Source organism: Chiloscyllium plagiosum, unplaced genomic scaffold (assembly GCF_037043375.1).
Source record: "Chiloscyllium plagiosum isolate Xiang-an unplaced genomic scaffold, Cpla_swu_hap1 HiC_scaffold_22, whole genome shotgun sequence".
NCBI lineage: Eukaryota > Metazoa > Chordata > Chondrichthyes > Orectolobiformes > Hemiscylliidae > Chiloscyllium > Chiloscyllium plagiosum.
Window position 1 is genome coordinate 44,332,505 of NW_028270160.1, and position 24,131 is coordinate 44,356,635.

A 24,131-nucleotide genomic window follows, 5' to 3' on the forward strand; every position below is an offset into this window, starting at 1 on the left:
CATCACTCTTAACATATCCCCACAGCTCCCCCCCCCAGACCTGCCACCTCCAATCGTACCTTTTCATGCAATTACAAAAATGTAACACTTGCATTTTAACCTCCTCACTCCTCACTGCCAAAGCCCAAAACACACTGTGCGGGTCAAAAAGCAATTTACTCCTACAGGGTACCTCTTTCAAACTAGTCAACTATATTCACTGCTCACAATACAATCTTCTCTACATCACGTAGATTAGGTGATCACTTTGCTGAATACCTTCCCTCTCTCTGTAAAATGACACTTACTATCCAGTTGCTTTTCATTTAAGTACACTGTCTAACTCTCATGCTAGCACTTCTGTCCTAGTCTTACTGCATTGCTCCAGCAAAGCTTCATGCAGGCTCCTTATTTTCCATGGAGGTACTCTATAACACTCAGGATTAAGAACAACTTCATAACATGAACACTGTTCTCCTTGTGATTACTAACCCTAACCCTCACCTTGTTTTGTTTGCAAAGGAATGCTGACGGCAGAGTTGACCTATATTACCATAAGCTTCTACTCTGCATCTGGACAACACCTCTACCACGATTGGCATTTCCTTTATCTTTTGCTCCAGGCAACCTCACTATTTGTTCCTCCTGCTCTTCTTCCCTTTGTCAACAAAATTAAAACTAGAATTTTCCAGTCCCTTTTAGTTCTAAAGAAGAGTCACGTTGGACTCAAAACGTCAAATCTGTTTCTCTCTCCACAGATTTTCACTGAAAATTGGTTGAGAAAGATTCACTTAGATTAGCTCAACAATTGTCAGTTCAAAAATGGCTGCCTGAGTGAAGTCCTAATTAAATATCCAGAAGTTTTTCAAGAAGGTCAAGGAACTATCAAAGGAAACAAGGCTACTTTGCATGTTAACCAGGAAGTAATAAGGGCATGGTGGCTCAGTGGTTAGCACTGATGCCTCACAGCACCAGAGATCCAGGTTTGCTTCCACCCTTGGGCAACTGTGTATGTGTGTAGTTTGCACATTCTGTGTGGGTTTCCTCAGGATGCTCTGGTTTCCTCCCAAAGTCCAAAGATGTGCAGGTTAGATAGTTTAGCCATGCTAAATTGCCCATAGTATTCAGGGATGTGTTGGCTAGCTGGGTTAGCAATGGGAAATGCAGTGTCACAGGGATAGGGTAGGTCTGGGTGGGATGCCGTTCAGAGGGTTGGTGTGGACTCAATGGCAGAATGGCCTGCTTCCACACTGTTGGGATTCTGTGTGATTCTGCAAGGCCCACCCAGTGCCATTTGCCTAATAAGGAAAAGTAAAGGCAGAAATCAGAAGGAAAGAAAACGAAGAAATCATCAAACCAGTCCAGTTTGTGGAAAGGGCAACACCGGATGTACTGATTGTGAAGCCCAGTTTGTTTCATTTGCCTTTGTGGAGATTTAACCAAATGCAAATTGTTTTTTGCAGCTGATAAATGCCCAGTCTCTCATATTGAAGATTTCCACAGAAAGCGGGCAGGGGGGCCATCTTTCATGAAGCTGGACATGAGCTATGCATACTTGCAATTGCGGTTAGATGAGGATTCCCAGAAGTAAGCTGCACTAATAAACACAAAGTTTTGTACCAATATATGAACCTGCCAATGTTATTATTGTCAGCCTGCACTGATTTTCAATGGACGATGGAGTACATTTTGCAAGTTAACACTTTGCTAATAACAGGGAAGACCAAAAAGGAGCATTTAGAGAACTTGGCCATCGTCCTTCGACATGTCTCCCAGGTGGGTGCACACCTTAGAACAGAAAAATGTTTGTTCCAGGCACCCCAAGTGACCTACTTGGTCTACAGAATCAACAAGACTGGGTGATACCTGTTGAAAGGTAAAGTGAGGGTGATCAAAGGTAACCTGGCTCCCACATCTATAATGAAGCTTAGGTCGTTCGTTGGGCTGGTGAATTATTATGGAAGATTCATACATAACCTGACCCCCATCCAGGTACCTTTGCATAAACATCTTAAAAAAGGGCCAGTCTTGGAAATAGTCGTGTAGCCAAGTACAGAGAAACCTCGATTATCCAAATATCGATTATCCAAACTTTGGATTATCCAAAGAAGATTTTAAGGTCCCGCAAAAACATTACATCAAAGAGGTAAGTGCATTTGGATTACCTGTACTGAAGAAGATGTGAAAACACTGGCAAAAACAAACAAACACAAGCAACTCAAGCATCAGCGACTGGATATTTTTTAGGTAAAGGTTGTTGCACAGCCCTTTGCAAAATTAAGTGTTTTACAGTCTTGTCACTTTACTGGGCCATTCATGAAAAAAATGGATGAGATCGTAATGTGTGGGGTGGTGCTTCTGTCTTTCTACCATGAGACTGCATTCCGGAGACTGACAAATGCTCTTGTGATTGTGGAAGTTGTTCAGGACCTTGTTTAATGCTATTTTCACCACTACTTGCTAAATACTAACTACTGCTGCATTTTTAAGAAGTTTTCTCGTGTTATCATTGCTTTATTTTGTTCACCATGTGAAATCTGTGTCTTCTTGCACTCAATATCTTAACATTATAGATTTAAACAAATTCTCTGGCACAGTATTAGATCAGCATGGCTTCCCTTATTTAAAGTAAAATCGATTATCCAAATAATCAATTATCCAAACAAAATAGTACCCGCCCATCTCGTTCAGATAATCAAGGTTCCTCTGTACAGCTTTCAGGAAAGTGAGAAAACAGAAATCATCCTCTAAAGTGTTGGCACACCATGATCCCAAGCAAGAAATAGTATTGACATATGATGCCACCCTGTATGATATCAAGGCAATATTAGCTCACAGGTGGTCCAATGGAGAGGAACACCCAGTAGTGTATGCATCCAGGACTTTGGCTAATGGAGAGCGTAAATACATCCAGATAGAGAAGGAAGGTTTGGTGGTTATAATTGGTGTCAGAAAGTTACACAAGTTCTTATACAGATATAAATTTGTAATAATAATGGCCCACAAACTCCTGCTAGGTCATTTTCTAAAGGGCAAGGCAATGTCGCCCGTAGCTTCAGGCTGAATTCAGCAGTGGGCTCTCATACTAAGTGTGCATAATTACAAGTTGGAACACTGTCCAGGAAGCCAAATCATAAATGAGGATGCATTGAGCTGTCTCCTGTTGGCAGATACACCACTGGTAGTTCCACCACTGGAAGATTACGTAATGTTTTAAATTTTCCAGACATACTTCCAGCCACAGCTGACAGTATCAGACTTTGAACACAGAAAGATCTGGTCCTGGCAAAACTGAAATAGCTGGTGGTGATGGGGGAAAACCAAAGTGCCATCACAACTAGAATTGAAACCTTTTGGGGCCCGGGGAGTCCATAACACATGAGAGGACGGCATATTATTGTGGGGAGCAAGAGTGATTCTCCTAAGCAAAGGTCACTGCCAGATATTGGCTGAACTCCACTGGGGTCATCCACGGATTTCCAAAATGAAGATGTTGGTGAGACATTATGTCAGATGGCCAGGATTGGATGTGGACATAGCTGCGTTGATGGGGCAGTGCCAAAGTGCCAACAAGGATGCAAATTACTGCCAGCAGCTCACCTACATTTATAAGAATAGCAAGTAAAGCCTGGACATAGTTACATGTCAACAATGCAGGTCCTTTCATGGGCTCAATGTCCTTAGTCATTGTGGATACCCACTCAAGTGGCTGGACGTGCATAGAGCTCATTCAACAAACATTGAGGCAATGATAGAAAAAATGCATGCATCTTTTGCAATACACAGACTCCCAGAAGTGTTGGTCACAGATAACAGGCCATCGCTTACCAGCAGGGAATTGAGTATTTCCTAAAGTCGAATGGTATTCATCAATTAAGGTCAGTTACATGCTGTCCATTATCTGATGGTCCTGGCAGAAAGGGCAGTCCAAACTCTGAAGGCAGGCTCAAAGAACCAGCCTACAGCTTTAAGAGATACTAAATTGTTCAGGGTCCTATTTAAGTTTATGACCACCCCTCATGCAACTATCAGGAATAGCTCTAGCAGTGTTGCTAATGGGTAGAAGATGCCATACCAGGTTAAATCTGATCTTCCCGGAGCTGGGAGGGAGAGAGCAAAATAGGTTAGAACACCAATGCCAGACACAAGTCTCCAATAGGTGAGAAAGACAGTTTACTTCAGGGGACGAAGTTTGGTGAAGGAACCATGGGACTGCCCTGCAGGAGCAAAATGTGCCCAGCTCCTTGACTGCCTATCTGACTGTTCCAGAACCCATGGGCTCTCCCTTTCTATCAAGCATTGAAGGTATCTCAGAATCTGAGATGGACACAGCAGATGTCACCACTTCGGTGACTTTGCCACCTGAAGAAGAAAATGATTTCTTCTGAGATGCTCCAGGGGCAAGAGATGAGTTACTGTGCATGACATGCTGCCTGCATTAGAGGCAGAGTTGGAGGAACACGACTGAGTGCTAAAACCAGGAGGAGCTACAAAAAAAAATGAACTCGCCTATATCATCGGACTCAAAGGGGGAGAGATGTAATGATTGCCAGGTAGATCTCACAGAGTATGAGTTCCCTGATTGGAGCTGTTAATCTTGTCCAATCAGGGAGTCCAGGCAAATCTTTCTAGGCAGCACATTGCCTATGAAGGTTGAATATTGTATGCTAGTATGTTTTTTAACTGCAGACCTTATGTCATTAATGTACAGCTTTCCATTGTACCACACACAACAAACAAACTAGATGCTGAAAAGTCTTGACAATTCTTGACATCACAGCAGATACCTAACAACTTCAAGTCATCATTTGCTCCAAAGAACCTCCATGTTGAATATCAGGTGCTAACATCTTAGGGTGTGCCTCATATGCACTTCACATCTATGGACATGCACTTCTGATATGTGCCAGCCTTTAAGAAACTTCATGGCACATTTCTTTTCCAGTTACAGGCCTGTCCTGCAATTCAATGTTGCACCTTGGAGAACAAATGCAATCATCATTGTAATGCTGCAGCAAAGACACTCAGCTCATGGACTGAAACAAGTTGCAATGCCGATTTGTTCACTTGTTAGCATTCACTCATTTGGAGCCTACCTTGATTCTCACAGCATCCCTGCAGTGGGATCATGTTCAATAGCAACCAAGATCAGTGAGTGGCGAAAATAACTTCTTTATTGGCACAGTTTGAGGTGGTGATTGAATCCAAAGCATAATTTTACAGTAGCCGCTTTTATACACAGTTTAACATACATTAAAATTTTAGCATTATAATGTCACATAGTTGTAATCTATTGTACACAAATTTGTGTGACATCTGTCCTGGGAAGCATGAGATAGTTTAAGCCCTAGCTAAATGCTGACTGTTACACCTGATGGGATTAGAATGTCTGTCTGGTCTGAGCTTGCATAAGTAAGAGGTGTTAATCCTTTTGTCTTTAAAGTTAGCAATATTAGTAGAAATACGAGATAAATATGATCTAAATAAGTGAGAAATTATACGTGTACTAAATAAAAAGACAGAATATTAAACTGATTTCCCACAGCTGCATTGTGAGATTTTGTCTACTATTGTCAGTTTTTGACAGTTCCTACATATTCATTATGCAGTTTCACTGAAGCACTATTTTGATAGTAAGTTTCCTAAAAGGGGCAGCGGACCTATTTAATATGTATTTAAAAAGTATAAATCTGTACATTAGTACAAGATGGTATTCCTAAATAAAATTTAGAAATAGGTAGTACAGTGTTATTGAAATAGATAGTACATAAGGAAATTTCAAAGAGATAAAAAGCAGCAAACTATAGGGACATGCTGGTGAAGGAATCTGTTCAATATCCTCCAGCCTATTCAGGTCCCAAGAGATGTTACTAAGGACTAATTAATATTGTAATCTTTCCATTGTTTCAAGTGATGTATGGAGACATGATTGCGCAATGGCATTGTTCCGAGTAGGTTACAGAACTAACACTTATTTGGGGTAACCTTTGATACAAAAACAGGTTGGAACACTGATTGCAGCAGGGGCTAATAAGAATTGAAAGGTGTAAAGAAACAGTAATGGGTTAGCAGCCCAGGAAGGGATGTTTAATTTAGTTTATCTTTAAGAGTAAAACATACTACAAAAATAAGGTTTTATGAATGAATGAATGGAAACACAGTACAGTAAACATAACGCATTTGTGAGTGAGTTAGTAAAGAGAATCATAATAAGATATCTTACACCACCTTGCCGTACATTGCTTTGCATTTTAGTACACTGCTCCTCAGCCAAAGATACCAGGCTCACAGTCATGCTGTTTGCCATGCCATTAAGTGCAGATGCAAAGCCACGAAGCTTGTCATAGTTGTCGGCATGTCAAAGAATATAGTCTTCCATTAGTAGGGCCTGGCACAGTATGTCAAGGATAGCCTCCAATACTCATCCAGGTGCTTAGATGCAGTCAGTCACTCAGGGTGGTCAGAGTCAAGATCCTCTCCTTCAGGACCTAAATGTTGGACAACTTATCGCATGTCTGCACTCTTTTTGCTCAATTGTGGGCTGATTTCCTGAAGAAGGGCTTATGCCCGAAACGTCGATTCTCCTGTTCCTTGGATGCTGCCTGACCTGCTGCGCTTTTCCAGCAACACATTTTCAGCTCTGATTTCCTCATGGAGCAAGAAAGAGGCAACTATTAAGGGAGATGAAATTGGATGGCACAGCTATTACTTTTGGTGCAAGTGGGTTAACACCCCAAGGAGAAGCACAGTGAGCATGCAGGGTTTGTACATTACGTTGGTTTTGCTCATGCTGGGTATCGGGTCCTTTGTCCTGGTGAGTTGTTGTCTGAGAGTGGCTGTTGGTTTGTGTGCTGTTATGAGTCCTAGTCAGGCTGTCAGTTCAACAACTCACCAGGACAAAGGACCCGATACCCAGCATGAGCAAAACCAACGTAGTGTACAAAATCCCATGCAAGGACTGCACAAAACACTACATAGGACAAACAAGAAGGCAGCCAACGATCCATATCCATGAACACCAACTAGCCACGAAACGACACGACCAGCTATCCTTAGTAGCCACACATGCAGATGACAAGCAACATGAGTTCAACTGGGACAACATGACTATTATAGGACAAGCCAAACAGAGAACAGCCAGGGAATTCCTAGCGGCATGGCACTCATCCACAGATTCTATCAACAAACACATCGACCTGGACCCAATATACTGGCCACTGCAGCGGACAGCTGGAACTGACAACCGGAAGTGGCAGAGACAAACCACTATAAATGCCGGAGGAAACAACACAGAAGCGCTTCACAGGAGGCTCGCAAGCACTGAGGATGTCACCTAGACAGGGGACGAAACATCTGCAACACAAGTTCCCAGCTCGGTGAACAGAACCACAACACCTTCTTCATTCTCTGTCACCACCTCAGGTCATTCTAAATCTTTCCCCTCTCACCCTGAACCTATGCCTTCTAATTTTGGATGCAAGATAAAAGACCTTGGCGATTTACCCTATCAATTCCCCTCATGATTTTATAAACTTCTATAAGATAGCCCGTCAGACTTCAGGGAAAAAAAGGCCTAAGCCTCTTCAGTCTCTCCCTATCATTGAAACCCCCCAACACTGGCAACATCCTTATAAATCTTTTCTGCACCCTTTCAAGTTTAACAACATCCTTCCTGTAGAATACTGACCAAATTTGTATGCAGTATTCTAAAAGTAGTCTCACCAATATTCCGTACAGCTGCAACGTGATGCCCAACTCCTACTTTCTATGCACTGACCAATGAAGGCAAGCATGTCAAATGACTTCTTCACCATCCTGTTTGCCTGCGGCTCCACTTTCAGGGAACTCTGCACTTGCACTCCTAGATTTCTTTGTTCGGCAACACTGCCCCGGCCGACCCATTGTCTCCGCCTGCTCCTGCCCCACCGAACTCATCTCCGCATACCTTGACACCGTCCTGTCCCCCTTAATCCAAGAACTCCCCACCTACATTCGGGACACCACCTATGCCCTCCACCTGCTCCATGATTTTCGCTTCCCCGGTCCCCAACGCCTTATTTTCACCATGGACATCCAGTCCCTGTACACCTCCATCCCACATCACGAAGGACTCAAAGCCCTCCGCTTCTTCCTTTCCCGCCGTACCAACCAGTACCCTTCCACTGACACCCTCCTTCGACTGACTGAACTGGTCCTCACCCTTAACAACTTCTCTTTCCAATCCTCCCACTTCCTCCAAACGAAAGGAGTAGCCATGGGCACTCGCATGGGCCCCAGCTATGCCTGCCTCTTCGTAAGATATGTGAAACAGTCCATCTTCCGCAACTACACTGGCCCCACCCCCCACCTTTTCCTCCGCTACATCAATGACTGTATCAGCGCCGCCTCGTGCTCCCACGAGGAGGTTGAACAGTTCATCCACTTCACCAACACCTTCCACCCCGACCTCAAATTCACCTGGACAGTCTCAGATTCCTCACCCCCCCTTCCTCGACCTTTCTATTTCTATCTCAGGCGACCGAATCAACACGGACATCTACTACAAACCGACCGACTCCCACAGCTACCTGGACTACACCTCCTCCCACCCTGCCCCCTGTAAAAACGCCATCCCATTCTCCCAATTCCTTCGACTCCGCCACATCTGCTCCCAGGAGGACCAGTTCCAACCCAGATGGCCTCCTTCTTCAAGGACCGCAATTTCCCCCCGACGTGGTCGACGATCCCCTTCCACCGCATCTCTTCCACTTCCCGCTCCTCCGCCCTTGAGCCCCGCCCCTCCAACCGCCACCAGGACAGAACCCCACTGGTCCTCACCTACCACCCCACCAATCTCCATGTACAACGCATCATCCGCCGTCATTTCCGCCACCTCCAAACGGACCCCACCACCAAGGATACATTTCCCTCCCCTCCCCTATCAGCATTCCGTAAAGACCATTCCCTTAGTGACTCCCTCGTCAGATCCACACCCCCCACCAACCCAACCTCCACTCCCGACACCTTCCCCTGCAACCGCAGGAGTTGCAAGACTTGTGCCCACACCTCCCCCCTCACCTCCCTCCAAGGCCCCAAAGGAAACTTCCATATTCACCACAGATTCACCTGCACCTCCACACACATCATCTATTGCATCCTCTGCACCCGATGTGGCCTCCTCTATATTAGGGAGACAGGCCGGCTACTTGCGGAGCATTTCAGAGAACACCTCTGGGACACCCGGACCAACCAACCCAACCACCCTGTGGCTCAACACTTCAACTCCCCCTCCCACTCCACCAAGGATATGCAGGTCTTTGGACTCCTCCATCACCAGACCACAACAAAACGATGGCTGGAGGAAGAGCGCCTCATCTTCCGCCTAGGAACCCTCCAACCACAAGGGATGAACTCGGATTTCACCAGTTTCCTCATTCCCCCTCCCCCCACCTTGTCTCAGTCAAATCCATCGAATTCAGCACCGCCTTCCTAACCTGCAATCTTCTTCCTGACCTCTCCGCCCCCATCCCAGTCTGACCTATCACCCTCACCTTGACCTCTTTCCATCTATCACATTTCCGACGCCTCTCCCCCAAGTCCCTCCTCCCTACCTTTTATCTTAGCCTGCTGGACAAACTTTCCTCATTCCTGAAGAAGGGCTTATGCCCGAAACGTCGATTCTCCTGTTCCCTGGATGCTGCCTGACCTGCTGCGCTTTTCCAGCAACACATTTTCAGCTCTGATCTCCAGCATCTGCAGACCTCACTTTCTCCTCAAACACTCCCCAAAGCCCTATCATTAACTGTATGAGTCCTGCCCTGGTTTGCATAATCAAAATGCAACATCTCACATTTATCTAAATTAAATTCTATCTGCCACTCCTGAGCCCACGAGCCCATCTGATCAAGATCTCATTGTACTCTGAGATAATCTTCTTCACTGTTCACCACAATACCTATTTTGGTGCCATCTGCAAACTTACTAAACATGCTTCTTATATTCTCATCAAAATTACTTATAAAAATGATGAAAAGTAGTGGACCGAGCACCGATCCACTGCCAGTCACAGGCCTCCAGTCCAAAAAGCAATCCTCTACCACCACCTTCTATCTCCTAAGGAAAGTGGACATCCCACCTCTACAGCACTGTGTTCACCAGGACCTTTCGATCTGTGCTCACAAAGTGAGGTGGCAAGTTTCCAGGACAGATATCAGGAACTATGAAGGACAGCTCTAGACTGACAATGCTTACCTGAGTGCACAATAGTATATTAAAAGTGGTTCCACTGCAAGGGATGCCAGCCCATTCCATGATGGGTTGTCCTCTATAAAGTGAATGGTAGAGAGGTGCTAGAATCAGATGGTAAAGTGCAAATGGAATTGGATAGGTAAGGAATGAATCAAGTTTGATAAGATAATAAAACCTTTAGACTTCACAGAGAAAAGCCCTCCGAGAAACTTGCCAAACTGGCACTTTGCCAAAAAAAAGTACAATTCAGCCCCTGATATCTTTCCTTTTAGAGTCACAGAGTCATAGAGATGTACAGCATGTAAATAGACCCTTCAGTCCAACCTGTCCATGCCGACCAGTTTTCTAAACCCAATCTAGTCCCACCTGCCAGCACCCGGCCCATATCCCTCCAAATCCTTCCTATTCATATACCCATCCAAATGCCTCTTGAATGTTGCAATTGTACCAGCCTCCACCACATCCTCTGGCAGCTCATTCCATACACGTACCACCCTCTGCGTGGAAAAGTTGCCCCCTGAGGTCCCTTTTATATTTTTCCCCTCTCACCCTAAACCTATGCCCTCTAGTTCTGGACTCCCCAACCACAGGGAAAAGACTTTTTCTATTTATCCTATCCATGCCCCTCATAATTTTGTAAACTTCTATAAGGTCACCCCTCAGCCTCCGACACTCCAGGGAAAACAGCCCCAGCCTGTTCAGCCTCTCCCCATAGCTCAAATCCTCCAACCCTGGCAACATCCTTGTGAATCTTTTCTGAACCCTTTCAAGTTTCACAACATCTTTCCAATAGGAAGGAGACCAGAATTGCACGCAATATTCCAACAGTGGTCTAACCAATGTCCTGTAAAGCCGCAACATGACTTCTCAACTCCTTTACTCAATACTCTGACCAATAAGAGAAAACCTACCAAACGCATTCTTCACGATCCTATCTACCTGCAACTCCACTTTCAAGGAGCTGTGAACCTGCACTCCAAGGTCTCTTTGTTCAGCAACACTCTCTAGGACCTTACCATTAAGCGTATAAGTCCTGCTAAGATTTGCTTTCCCAAAATGCAGCACGTTGCACTTATCTGAATTAAACTCCATCTGCCACTTCTTAGCCATTGGCCCATCTGAACAAGGAGGAGAAAGTGAGGTCTGCAGATGCTGGAGATCAAAGTTGAAACTTTATTGCTGGAACAGCACAGCAGGTCAGGCAGCATCCAGGGAACAGGAGATTCGACGTTTCGGGCACAGGCCCTTCTTCAGGAACGTCCTGAAGAAGGGCCTGTGCCCGAAACGTCGAATCTCCTGTTCCCTGGATGCTGCCTGACCTGCTGTGCTGTTCCAGCAATAAAGTTTCAACCCCCATCTGATCAAGATCCTGTTGTAATCTGAGGTAATCTTCTTTGCTGTCCACTACACCTCCAATTATGGTGTCATCTGCAAACTTACTAACTGTACCTCTCATGATCGCATCCAAATCATTTATGTAAATGACAAAAAGTAGAGGACCCATCACCGATCCTTGTGGCACTCCACTGGGCACAGGCCTCCAGTCTGAAAAACAACCCTCCACCACCACCTTCTGTCTTCTACCTTTGAGCCAGTTCTGTATCCAAATGGCTAGTTCTCCCGGTATTCCGTGAGATCTAACCTTGATAACCAGTCTCCCATGTGGAACCTTGTCGAACGCCTTACTGAAGTCCATATAGATCACATCTACCACTATGCCCTCATCAACCCTCTTTTGTACTTCTTCAAAAAACTCAATCAAGTTTGTGAGACATGATTTCCCACGCACAAAGCCATGTTGACTATGCCTAATCAGTCCTTGCCTTTCCAAATACATGTACAACTTGTCCCTTAGGATTCCCTCCAACAACTTTCCCACCACCGAGGTCAGACTCACTGGTCTATAAGTTCCCTAGCTTGTCCTTACTAACCTTAAAGAGTGGCACCACATTAGCCAACCAACAGTCTTCCGGCACCTCACCTGTGACTATCGATGATACAAATATCTCAGCAAGAGGCCCAGCAATCACTTCTCTAGCTTCCCACAGAGTTCCAGGTACTCCTGATCAGGACCTGGTGATTTATCCACCTTTATGCATTGCAAGACATCCAGCACTTCCTCCTCTACAATATGGACATTTTGCAAGGTGTCACCATCTATTTTGCTACTTTCTATATCTTCCGTATCCTTTTCCACAGTAAATACCAATACAAAGTACTCATTTAGTATCTCCCCCATTTTCTACGGTTCCACATAAAGGCCGCCTTGCTGACCTTTGAGGGGCCCTATTGTCTCCCTAGTTATCCTTTTGTCCTTAATGTATTTGTAAAAACCCATTGGATTCTCCATAATTCTATTTGCCAAAGCTATCTCATGTCCCCTTTTTGCCCTCCTGATTTCCCTCTTAAGTATACTCCTACTGCCTTTGTACTCTTCTAAGGATTCACTCGATCTATCCTGTCTATACCATTTTCTAGCCATCCCTTTACCTGCGAACATCTGCCCCCAAGCAGCTTTTGAAAGTTCTTGCCTAATACCGTCAAAATTATCCTTTCTCCAATTTAGAACTTCAACTTTTGATCTGGTCTATCCTTTTCCATCACTATTTTAAATCAAATAGAATTATGGTTGCTGGCCCCAAAGTGCTCCCCCACTGACAACCTCAGTCACCTGCCCTGCCTTATTTCCCAAGAGTAGGTCAAGTTTTGCACCTTCTCTAGTAGGTACATCCACATACTGAATCCAAAAATTTTCTTGTACACACTTAACAAATTCCTCTCCATCTAAACCCTTAACACTATGGCAGTCCCAGTCTATGTTTGGAAAGTTAAAATCCCCTACCATAACTACCCTATTATTCTTACAGATAGCTGAGATTTCCTTACAAGTTTGTTTCTCAATTTCCCTCTGACTATTCGGGGGTCTATAATACAATCCCAATAAGGTGATCATCCCTTTCTTATTTCTCAATTCCACCCAAATAACTTCCCTGGATGTTTTTCCAAGAATATCCTCCCTCAGCACAGCTGTAGTGTTATCCCTTATCAAAAACGCCACTCCCCCGCCCCTCTTGCCTTTCTTTCTATCCTTCCTGTAGCATTTGTATCCTGGAACATTAAGCTGCTCGTCCTGCCCATCCCTGAGCCATGTTTTGTAATTGCTATGATATCCCAGTTCCATGTTCCTAACCATGCCCTGAGTTCATCTGCCTTCCCTGTTAGGCCCCTTTGCATTGAAATAAATGCAGTTTAATTTATTGTCCCTGACTATTTGACTCGCTTCTGTTCTCAACTGTACCAGTCTCAGATTGATCTCTTTCCTCACTATCTCCCTGGGTCCCACTCCCCCACCTTCTAGTTTAAATCCTCCTGAGCAAATCTCCCTGCCAGTATATTAGTCCCCTTCCAATTTAGGTGCAAACTGTCCTTCTTATACAGGTCACTTCTACCCCAAAAGAGATTCCAATGATCCAAAAATGTGAATCCTTCTCCCATACACCAACTCCTCAGCCATGCATTCATCTGCTCTATCCTCCTATTCCTGCCCTCACTAGCTCGTAGCACCGGGAGTAATCCAGATATTACTACTCTCAAGGACCTCCTTTTTAAATTCCTGCCAACTCTCTGTAATCTCCCTTTAGAATCTCAACCTTTTCCCTTATTTCATCATTATTGTTACTCACTTCCAATTAATTATTCTCAGGGTTGGATATCCTGCTGCAAGTGGCCACTTTTATGTAATGACTGAGCTTTGACTATTGCCACTACTCCACAGGACATAACATAATCGTGATATGGCCAATCACAACAAATCTCTACATTAGACTTAAAACATCCATATGACAGGTTTCTTTAACAACACAACTTGTTCAATAACTCTGAAAACTGTTTAACACAGTTTGTAATATGAAAATACAAATACTTATCAATTTAAGTAAGCCATCCACTGATGTCTAGCACACCTAGTTCCATGTCCAGCTGTGTTGTGACTACCGCGACCTTCAAGTCTTCATGCAGTTTGAGGGTGTCACTATTAAATAGGCTGTGGATCCACCAGAGAGCATTGTGAGGAGGCCTTTTGCTTTCAACCTTCCCCTCCAGAGCATTTTTTAGGTCCCCATATGCACTCCCAGAGTTACCTAGAGTGATTCAGTTCTAGGCAAAGGAGAAATATAGAGCTAGCCCATCTCACACATCCATTACTCTGCATGTTTCATGGACAAGGCCATACTATAGTGATCTGTACGCCTTGCATCCAATTGGTACTTTATTCCATATATCCTTGAGGGTTAGCACTCTTTTAAGCCACAATGCCACATGTTCACATGTCGATAGATGGCACCACTATGCATGGATTCCTCCATCATTTGAACTTAGGACTGCACTGCTCGAAGAAGATTTGACAGCTATTTGCACATTTCATGATTGAAAAAATGATGGGCTTACAGGGAACAGTGTGTTATAAATCAAAATCCACAATTCCTAAGTTGTTCCTAATGTGAAAATTTGAGTAAACCAGTGAATTGCTCCAATTTTGCTATCTAACTCAGGTTAAAATAATATACACACCAGGTTTATTCTATTCAAACTAGTAATCAAACTGTTTTTAACCAATGGAAAAAACAGATAAATTGTATTGCTGATCTGTAGCTTTAATTTAAACTTTACTTCTTTTAAAAGTTTGTATTCACATGTATGGACAGACACACAAAGGCAGACAATACATGAATGTGATGGGTGATCAAAAATAAAGTCAGGGAAACAAAATTTGACAATACCAGTTTGGACCACAAACATTGATAGTTGTTTTCTTTTCATTCTATTCATCTCTTCACTGATGCCCCGAGGTTGTGAGTACACCAAATCAATCTTTCATTCACTGGTTAAGAATTTGCCCATTAACTGTCTCTGAAGATCGTTCACCCTTTCCCCATTCAACAGGGGATTTGCAGAGAGAGGAGCTTATAAAGAACGGTGAAGGAGAGTAGCTAACCACCAGAGATTTTATCTTACTTCTCCACACAGAAGAGAGAGAGAAAGATGGATGTTTTCTCTTCACAGGATGAATGTTTCTGCTGATAGGTCAGATTATTCTAAAACTGTGGATAGCATATAAAGTGGTTAGAAACAGAAAAACTGCAGCTGCTGGATTCCAAGGTAGATAGGCAGGAGGCTGGAAGAACACAGCAAGCCAGCATGTGAAGAAGTCAACTTTTCAGGTGTAACCCTTCTTCAAGACTGAGGATGGGGGTAAGGGGAGCTGCAGATAAAGGGGGTGAGGGGGCAGGTTGGTGAAGAGGAGTGTACAACCTATTTAATGATTTAATTGAGAAAAATATGCTTTTATGTTCAAGAATACTCACATTTTCTTTATTGATCAAACAATCAGCACTTTGAAGTGGACAGAAAGCATTGTACTGGTCATAACACTCTCCAGTTTCTGGATTCCAAATCATGGTGGCTGTTTTTTCTTGAGTAATCACATATGCTGTCACTCCCTTTAAAATAGAAGTTGCGAGGTAATGCATCAGGATACCTTTTCCACAACTACATTCATAACCTCAATAAAAGACAACATCAATATGAAAATAGAAAACAAAAACATTGACAAGGTGGCTGAAATTCTTCATCCACAATTTGTTGAGCGACTACTTGAATGGCCATAAGCTTTTGTTGGATGTAGATAAACAGATTCTAATTAGGGACCTTGCTCTTGGAATAGTGTAGAAGTGAGTAGAACTTCCTCCCACACATTCTTTGACACCTCAAATTCACATTGAAATGGAATGTTTGTCATCCTACTTGGAATAACCATTTACTGAAGTATTCTTAAGAAGAATTACCATTAGCAGGTAAACGTCATTCATCCTAAACAACTCTAAACAAGCCTTTATTTGTCACCGTGAGGAGAGATTGGATTGAAGTAATAAGAGCACTGAAACATTTCAGTATGTAATACATAGTAAAATAGTGTGAGCAGACAGTTGTGTAGTGACAATGTAACTGGACCAAAAATCTAGAGGCTAGGCTTATCCCACTGTGGCAGTTGGTGGAAATTAATTGCAATTAATTACATTTGCAACAGTAGCCAGTCTCAGTAGTAGTGGTTATTAAACTACTGTTAATAATCATAAAAGCACATCTTGTTCATCCATGTTCTTTAGGGAAGGAAATACATTGGTTACTATTGCCTGATCTGGCCTAAGTGGATTTCCAGCTCCATTCCACCTCAGTTGACTCAACTGCTGTCTGAAATGGCCTATCAGTGTTCTCAGTTCAAGGGCAATAAAGGGTGGGTACCAAATGCTCCCTTGCCAGTGATACCCCTATCCCTTTAAAGAATCTTAAAAACATAAAGAAAATAGCAATGTCAATAAAAATAGCTCCAACGTATGTTAACTTGGAAAGACAAAAGGAAAGTGGAGATTTCACCGAATTGAAACATCATAAAGTTTATACTTCTTCCAAAACATTGTCAGGTTACAATAAATAATTTAACATGCTTAATCACTTATGACAGTTTCAATGGTTTGTTTCTTCTTCAAGCTAGCTTGCAATGTAGGAGTGGCTTTATTATGCAGAGCTATAAATTATCACAGACTTCAAGTTCTCTATGTGCAGAATCCTCTGAGCTAACTTTTGCAACTTCATTGAAGACTGTGTAAGAAGCTTGATGGTCTTAAAATTATAAGCTAGTTCATACTCATTGGCCAAAGGCAGGTGCTGCAGGCACATCCCACCAGGGGCCTATTAAAATCATTAAATGATCAAAATAATGGACACAAGGGCCTCTACTTGCCACAACTAGAAGTTTATATATGCTGTTAGGAGGCGCTAATCTCTTAAGGAGAACATGCCTCATTTTCCATGAATTTTTGGTAATTGGAGCTCTCCCCTCCATCCCCCACCAAGATCACCCTTCCCCCACGTTTCCAGTAACTTCTGTTACTCCTGTAAGTCTCACTCCAGCCTAGCGGAATGCCAGATTGACTCCATCACATCCACACTTCCTGCTGGGATTGGCTGCAGTTTCAGAAGAAGACTTTGCTTCTAGTGGCACTGCTGGATCAGAGAACTGACAGCAAGAAGATTGGCCTGCAGCTATCAGAGGTGCAATTTCCTCTCCAATGAGGCAAAAGTCTTACCTCAAGTCAATTAGTAGCACAATGGTTGCTATAGTGAGTTGGTCAAGCAAAGATTACGATGAGAAACTTTGATTCCTCTGCCCAGCATTGAATTCAGCCTATGTTTGTTCATAACTGCATGACAGCAAGTTTAAAATTTTGTTGGAAGCTCCTAAACTACCAGAAAATTTCAGAAGGAAATACTATCTTTAATACTAACCGCTGCTTAATTATGAATTTCCAAAGAAAACCAACTATACCATGTACTCTTCCAGTATGAGGACTTGCTGTTAATGAGAAATTGAACAAAAAAGTCAAGTACATGGACTACTTGAAGCTTATTCCTATTGCAGTGCAATTTGCTCATCTAGCATCCAAACTCCTATCATGTTGATTACTCAACAGCTTTATAGGTTAATCCGGATGTTTTTCTCCTGTTGAATAAGAATGCAGTCTCCTGCTATGTTTTATGTGTACTTTATATTAATTTTGTTATATTTTGCTTGACATTTTTTGAGTGAAATTGTGCTCTGGGATCACTTTGTTTTTGTCATTTGATTATTGCTGTAATCCCTAAGTCGATATAGTGAGTAAATATCAATAAGTGTGAGAAAACTGATCTCAGCAAAACAAGGAAAGCATGATCATCATTTAATATATCCCTATTGTCATGATCCTGGTAGAGACCAAATTTGCTGCCACACCCTCAAAAGAGCTTAAAAAAATTTAGAGTAAATGTTGGGAGTGAGGTGTCCTGAGTGAGTAAGTAGACATGGTAAATGGCATGCTGGGTTAATGGTCCGTGGTACAGTTGAGTAAGAGCCAAGAAGGGAGAATATTGTATGTAATAATAAGAGTGATAGAGCATTAGCTTTGATGAGAGGTTGGTGCAGTAACGGAGCCACAGTGAATGGAAGGTAACAGAAAGGTAACAGGAATAAAAGAATGACTAGGGTAGGAATAGGTCCAGTCAAGGATAGTAGTGGGAAGTTGCGTGTGGAGGCTGAAGAGATTGGGGAGACACTGAATGAATACTTTTCGTCAGTATTCAATCAGGAACAGGACATTGTTGTCAATGTGAATACTGAGTCACAATTAAGTAGAATGGATGGCTTTGAGGTATGTAGAGAAGAGGTGTTGGAAATTCTGGAAAGGGTGAAAATAGATAAGTCCCCTGGGCCTGATGGCATTTATCCTAGGATTCTCTGGGAAGCAGGATGAGATTGCAGAGCCATTGGCCTTGATTTTTATGTCCTCGTTGTCTACAGGAGTAGTGCCAGAAGATTGGAGGCTGGCAAATGTGGTTCTCTTGTTCAAAAAGGGGAGTAGGGATAACCCTAGTAACTATAGGCCGGTGAGTCTCACTTCTGTTGTGGGCAAAATCTTACAGAGAATTGTAAGGGATAGGATTTATGAACATCTGGATAGGAATAATGTGATCAAGGATAGTCAACATGGTTTTGTGAAGGGCAGGTCGTGCCTCACAAACCTTATTGAATTCTTTGAGAAGGTGACTAAGGAGGTGGATGAGGGGAAAGCGGTAGATGTGGTGTATATGGATTTTAGTAAGGCATTTGATAAGGTTCCCCATGGTAGACTACTGCAAAAAATACGGAGGTATGGCATTGAGGGTGAGTTGGAGGTTTGGATTAGGAGTTGGCTGGCCGGAAGAAGATAGAGGGTAGTAGTTGATGGCAAAGGTTCATCTTGGAGTGCTGTCACTAGCGGTGTTCCGCAAGGATCTGTTTTGGGACCATTGCTGTTTGTCATTTTTATAAATGACCTGGAGGAGGGGTTAGAAGGTTGGGTGAGCAAGTTTGCGGATGATACAAAAGTCGGAGGAGTTGTTGACAGTGAGGAAGGACGTGGCAGGTTACAGCGGGATATAGATAAGCTGCAGAACTGGACAGAAAGGTGGCAAATGGAGTTCAATGTAGCTAAGTGTGAGGTGATTCACTTTGGTAAGAGTAACAAAAAGATGGGGTACTGGGCTAATGGTCGGATACTTGGTAGTGTGGATGAGCAGAGGGATCTTGGTGTCCATGTACACAGATCTTTGAAAGTTGCCACCCAGGTAAATAGTGCGGTGAAGAAGGCATATGGCGTACTGGCTTTTATTGGTAGAGGAATTGAGTTCCGGAGTACTGAGGTCATGTTGCAGTTGTATAAGACTCTGGTGCGGCCGCATCTGGAGTATTGTGTGCAGTTTTGGTCGCCAAACTATAGGAAGGATGTGGAGGCACTGGAACGGGTGCAGAGGAGGTTTACCAGGATGTTGCCTGGTATGGTAGAAAGATCGTATGAGGAAAGGCTGAGGCACTTGGGGTTGTTTTCATTGGAGAAAAGAAGGTTTAGGGGTGACTTGATAGAGGTGTACAAGATGATTAGGGGTTTAGATAGGGTCGACAGTGAGAATCTTTTTCCACGTATGGAGTCAGCTATTACAAGGGGGCATTGCTTTAAATTAAGTGGGTGTAGGTATAGGACAGATGTTAGGGGTAGGTTCTTTACTCAGCGAGTCGTGAGTTCATGGAATGCCCTGCTAGTAGCAGTGGTGGACTCTCCCTCATTATGGGCATTTAAGCGGGCATTGGATAGGCATATGGAGGATAGTGGGCTAGTGTAGGTTAGATGGGCTTGGATCGGCGCAACATCGAGGGCCGAAGGGCCTGTACTGCGCTGTATTCTTCTATGTTCTATGTTCTATGAAAGAAGATTGTGGCATGTACTCTCGTAGAGTGTAGAAAGTATTGACCTTCTCACAACATTGCTGGGCATTTCTCAAGTTCATGAACATCACATTGACTGGCATTGTCTGATGCCATGATCTCCTCTTGTGCTCCAGAAAAAAGAGGATACCCCATCCAACAGGTCCTCCGGAACCTCCAGGTCCCTCTCTGCAAAGCCTTGAGCTAACCTACCTTTGTGATTTCTGGAACGATTCGCAGGAACTGTGCAGAGTAGTTCTGGATTGACAGCACTTGACCCGCTTTAAAGTGCACAGCTGGCAACTATGTATGCAATACAGCAGACAGCAATCTCATCCACATTATAAACTCTTCTGGTCATTAATTCAACCATTCCGCCCCAAGTACAGGGCCTTTGTGACATTTCAATTGACACTCATCTTGCTTACTTTCTAAATTAGCTAATTTCTGTTCATTCAATCAGCCCTTTTCCAGTTTGCCCCTTCTCAGATAACCTCCCCCTCCACCCACCCTATTCATCATCCTTCCTTTCTTAATGAAGCCTTTTGAGATCGTTAAAGCGTTTACCTGTGCTCTTCAGCACTGGACACAGCCTTTAATTTCAGCACTGGTATCTGTTCCAAGTGGCATTGTTGGCACTACAAAGTGGCCTGCCAGTCAGATTGACCAGCAGTCCTCTAAGAAAGGGCTTACTCTCATGAAAGATGTGCCTAACATTACATAGCTGCAATGTAGACATTGGCCTTGTGGACTGCTCTCTCTGACTTTTTATCTGGGGAGGGCAGTAACCACAGCACTCCAACAAAATCGGCACATGGAAAGAAATCATCTTTCGTTACTTTTTCTTTCTTTTCATCCTAAATTATAGAACTTTCATGTCTTGAATAATACATGAATTTAAATTAGATAGAAAAGTAAATCTTTATAATTACTGTACTTACTTCAAGAATTGAGGTTCCCAACAGCACAAAAGCATTCACCTTCATGTACAAGAAATAGTTACAAAGAAGGACTGCGTGGTCCTCTTTACCTCCAAGTATCAGATTAAGAAATTGCTAAATGAAAACAAAAGGAATTAAAACTATGATATGGCATTCTTGAAGGAAATATGTACAAAGCAATTCCTCACATGTAAGATATTAACACTTAAGTTCCCATATTTTAAAAAATTGATAAATTGTACTAGAAGAACAAATGAATATTAATAAATTTAAAATATATACATAATACACCATTATATGTAAAAATATTACTATGCCCATAACATTACTTCACATCTTAAATTTAAATAACAGCTAGAAACAGGTATAAGTAATCAGTATATTCTTCCTCTAAAATATGTAACATTTATCCTTGGTGTTCTACTTGCCTGTGATGTCAGCCAAGTATTGCAGGCATCTGAAAAGCCTAGGTGTTCTGGAAGGTATGGAATCAAGGACACAAATCTAGCTATAACATTCTAAAATGGGAAAAGGTACTAATTATATAGGTGTCAATAATATCACAATTAATAGAAATATAAATTGTTTTATAAGTACAAAGGTAACTTTTCATTTATTTGGCAGCTGTCAAAATGCTTTCATAATATTGTTCATTTATTAGATAATAAATAAATGCAGTAAATTTTGCCATATAGCCAGTAACAGGTAATAAATTGATCTTAAATAGATCATAGGTAATAAATAGTTAAATTTAATATATTTTGCAAAACAACAATTTCCAAACTGAGTAAACGGAACAGCTAACAATGGCATGGGTGAGAGTTTTAAATTGGTAGGAAGGGGAGGGTGACCTGTTTTCACACTGTAGGAATTCTATGATGATTTGTTGTAACTAAATATGGGTTTGGTGAATTCAAAAATGATTTACATAGGGCTGAATGTTACCAGAAATTGACTTAAGTATTATTTAAATTGAGTATTCTGGAGAGTTAATTTCTGTGAGGCTTAGCAGGTTTTCTCATCTCCTAAACTAGGAAGCACATTATATGGCACTCCAATCATCCAATGCTAGCCCAATTGTCCCACTACCTGTCGATGGAAGTTCTTACCACTCCTGATATGCCCCAAGCCGGCATTGTATATTAAAGGGCATGTGCACCAGGCATTCCAGAGCAGTTCATGTTGATTGGAAATATTTGTGAACGAGATTTGAGAAGATATGTAGGTCAGGTTGAGGTTCTGGATGTAGGTTTGTCGCTGAGCTAGAAGGTTCGTTTCCAGACATTTCGTTACCATACTAGGTAACATCTAGGAATTCTTGTGTGTGTCTCGTACTGAGAAGCATGGCATTCCAACTGAAACTCTATCAATGAATACATTGACTTGGATCCAATTTACCACCCCCTGAGAAAAAGAACGAGAAATAACATCACCATAGGAAATGATGTCACCACAGGATATGACATCATCAACCCAAGGAAACCCAAACATATAAATAGAAAGCAAGCTACACCACCAGTGCTTCGTTCGGAGGCTCACTGAAAATGTTACCTAGTATGGTGACAAAACGTCTGGAAACGAACCTTCCAGCTCAGCAAGCAAACCTACATCCTGGAAATATTTGTCCTGAACATGGCAAACAAGGGAAAATTGGCACCCTGCTTTGCAGACTAAGACTGAAGGTCTTGGTCAATGAGGTAGTGCAGAGAAGTGATGTCCTAATTCTACAGGACCAGCACAAGAGGCCAAGACACCAGACCCTGTCAGCTTGGTCTGAGGTTGTCTGGCCGTGTCAAAACAAGGTCAATGATTTTCTCCACACTGACAGGATCAGTGCCATCACCTTTCTTTTACTACCTCACCAAGATTCATGCTCTACCACTCTAATATTGCATGTAAAAGCTTCACCCACTCACCCTCACCCACTCAAAGCCCCACATTACTAACCCTGCATGCCTTCTGTGCTGTCTACTCACTTGCTCGGGATACCAAACTACTTTGCCCCAACCCATACCAATAGCTGTGCCGCCCACATTCATCTTATTCAACCATTCTTTTTCTTACATTTCAGAAGAAAAAGGCTAAAAGAGGCAGGGATGCTGGACATTCAACTCCTCAATCCTTATGAGGACAGGGCCCTGATCCTCATTAATGGGGGATGAGACTGGTGGCAGGAGAAGGGACGGTATCAGAAGGCTGTCATGATCTTAGATTAACTACCTTAAACTTGGTGTGACGATGCTGAAATAAAGATACTGTGGAATAAAGTTTGCACAACCAGGAAGGAGAGATCACATCCAGACTGAGACACAGCCTGAATGAGTATATACTTGGCGGGTTTGGAGGCATCGTGGAAACTAAATCAGATGGGAAGAGGTGTTTTTGCTTGCCTTTTTTTGACTCATAGTTTGTAAGTATTATTAATAAATGGGATAAACTGAAGTCCAAATTCAGGGGCAAGAAAAAGAGTGACATCACAGGTAAGCTGTAAATTATTTGGTTGGTGATAGTACTAGTTTGACTATGGGTACTTTCAGATTGAAGGTAAATAGGGAAAATGTATATGGGCTACAAACTAAAAGACCAGTATGAAATGTTACAAATCAAGAATTAAGTAATTAAAATAGAGATGCTGTGCCAAGCAATGCGTTCTAACTGCATGATAAGGGAGCTGGTGGACCCCACTGTGTTTCACGGTGACCACATCTGTAGTAGGTAGTAGTTTCTTGAGGAATTGATGACCTGGAGTCTGAGCTTCAAACACTGTGACACATCAGAGAGGGGGACAGTTATCTGGATGTTGTGTTTCAGGAGGCAGCCATACCCCTTAGATTGATTACCTCAAATTTGGTCAGTGGTCAGGGAGAGGAGGGTGTGACTACCAGCAGGGCAGGTATAGGGATCCAATAGGTAGTACTGAAGGAGCCTCAGCACTTGATTTTGTCTAACCTGAGGTGGCTCATTGTATCCAGATTTGCTACTCTGCCTCCCAAATGATGTTCTAATTTATAATTATAAGCACCTAGTATGAGAGCCCACTGCTGAATGGGGCCCAAAGCTATGGGCAGCACTTCATTGTCCTCTTTTAGAACATAGAACATAGAATAATACAGCGCAGTACAGGCCCTTTGGCCCTCGATGTTGCGCCGATC

At 42.8% G+C, this 24,131-nt stretch overlaps 1 protein-coding gene across 1 annotated transcript in view; it reads right to left on the reverse strand.

Annotated features, from left to right (window-relative positions):
- The window catches only part of LOC148145981 (coiled-coil and C2 domain-containing protein 2A-like), a 66,019-nt gene that overhangs the window by 25,953 nt on the left and 15,935 nt on the right, over positions 1 to 24,131 (reverse strand). The window contains exons 5-7 of the mRNA XM_087999268.1: positions 21,408 to 21,497; positions 20,980 to 21,093; positions 15,570 to 15,704 (exon numbers count right to left, since the gene is read on the reverse strand). Of these exons, the coding sequence (XP_087855394.1) occupies positions 15,570 to 15,704; positions 20,980 to 21,093; positions 21,408 to 21,497 (339 nt within the window). The remainder of the gene's footprint in view (positions 1 to 15,569; positions 15,705 to 20,979; positions 21,094 to 21,407; positions 21,498 to 24,131) is intronic.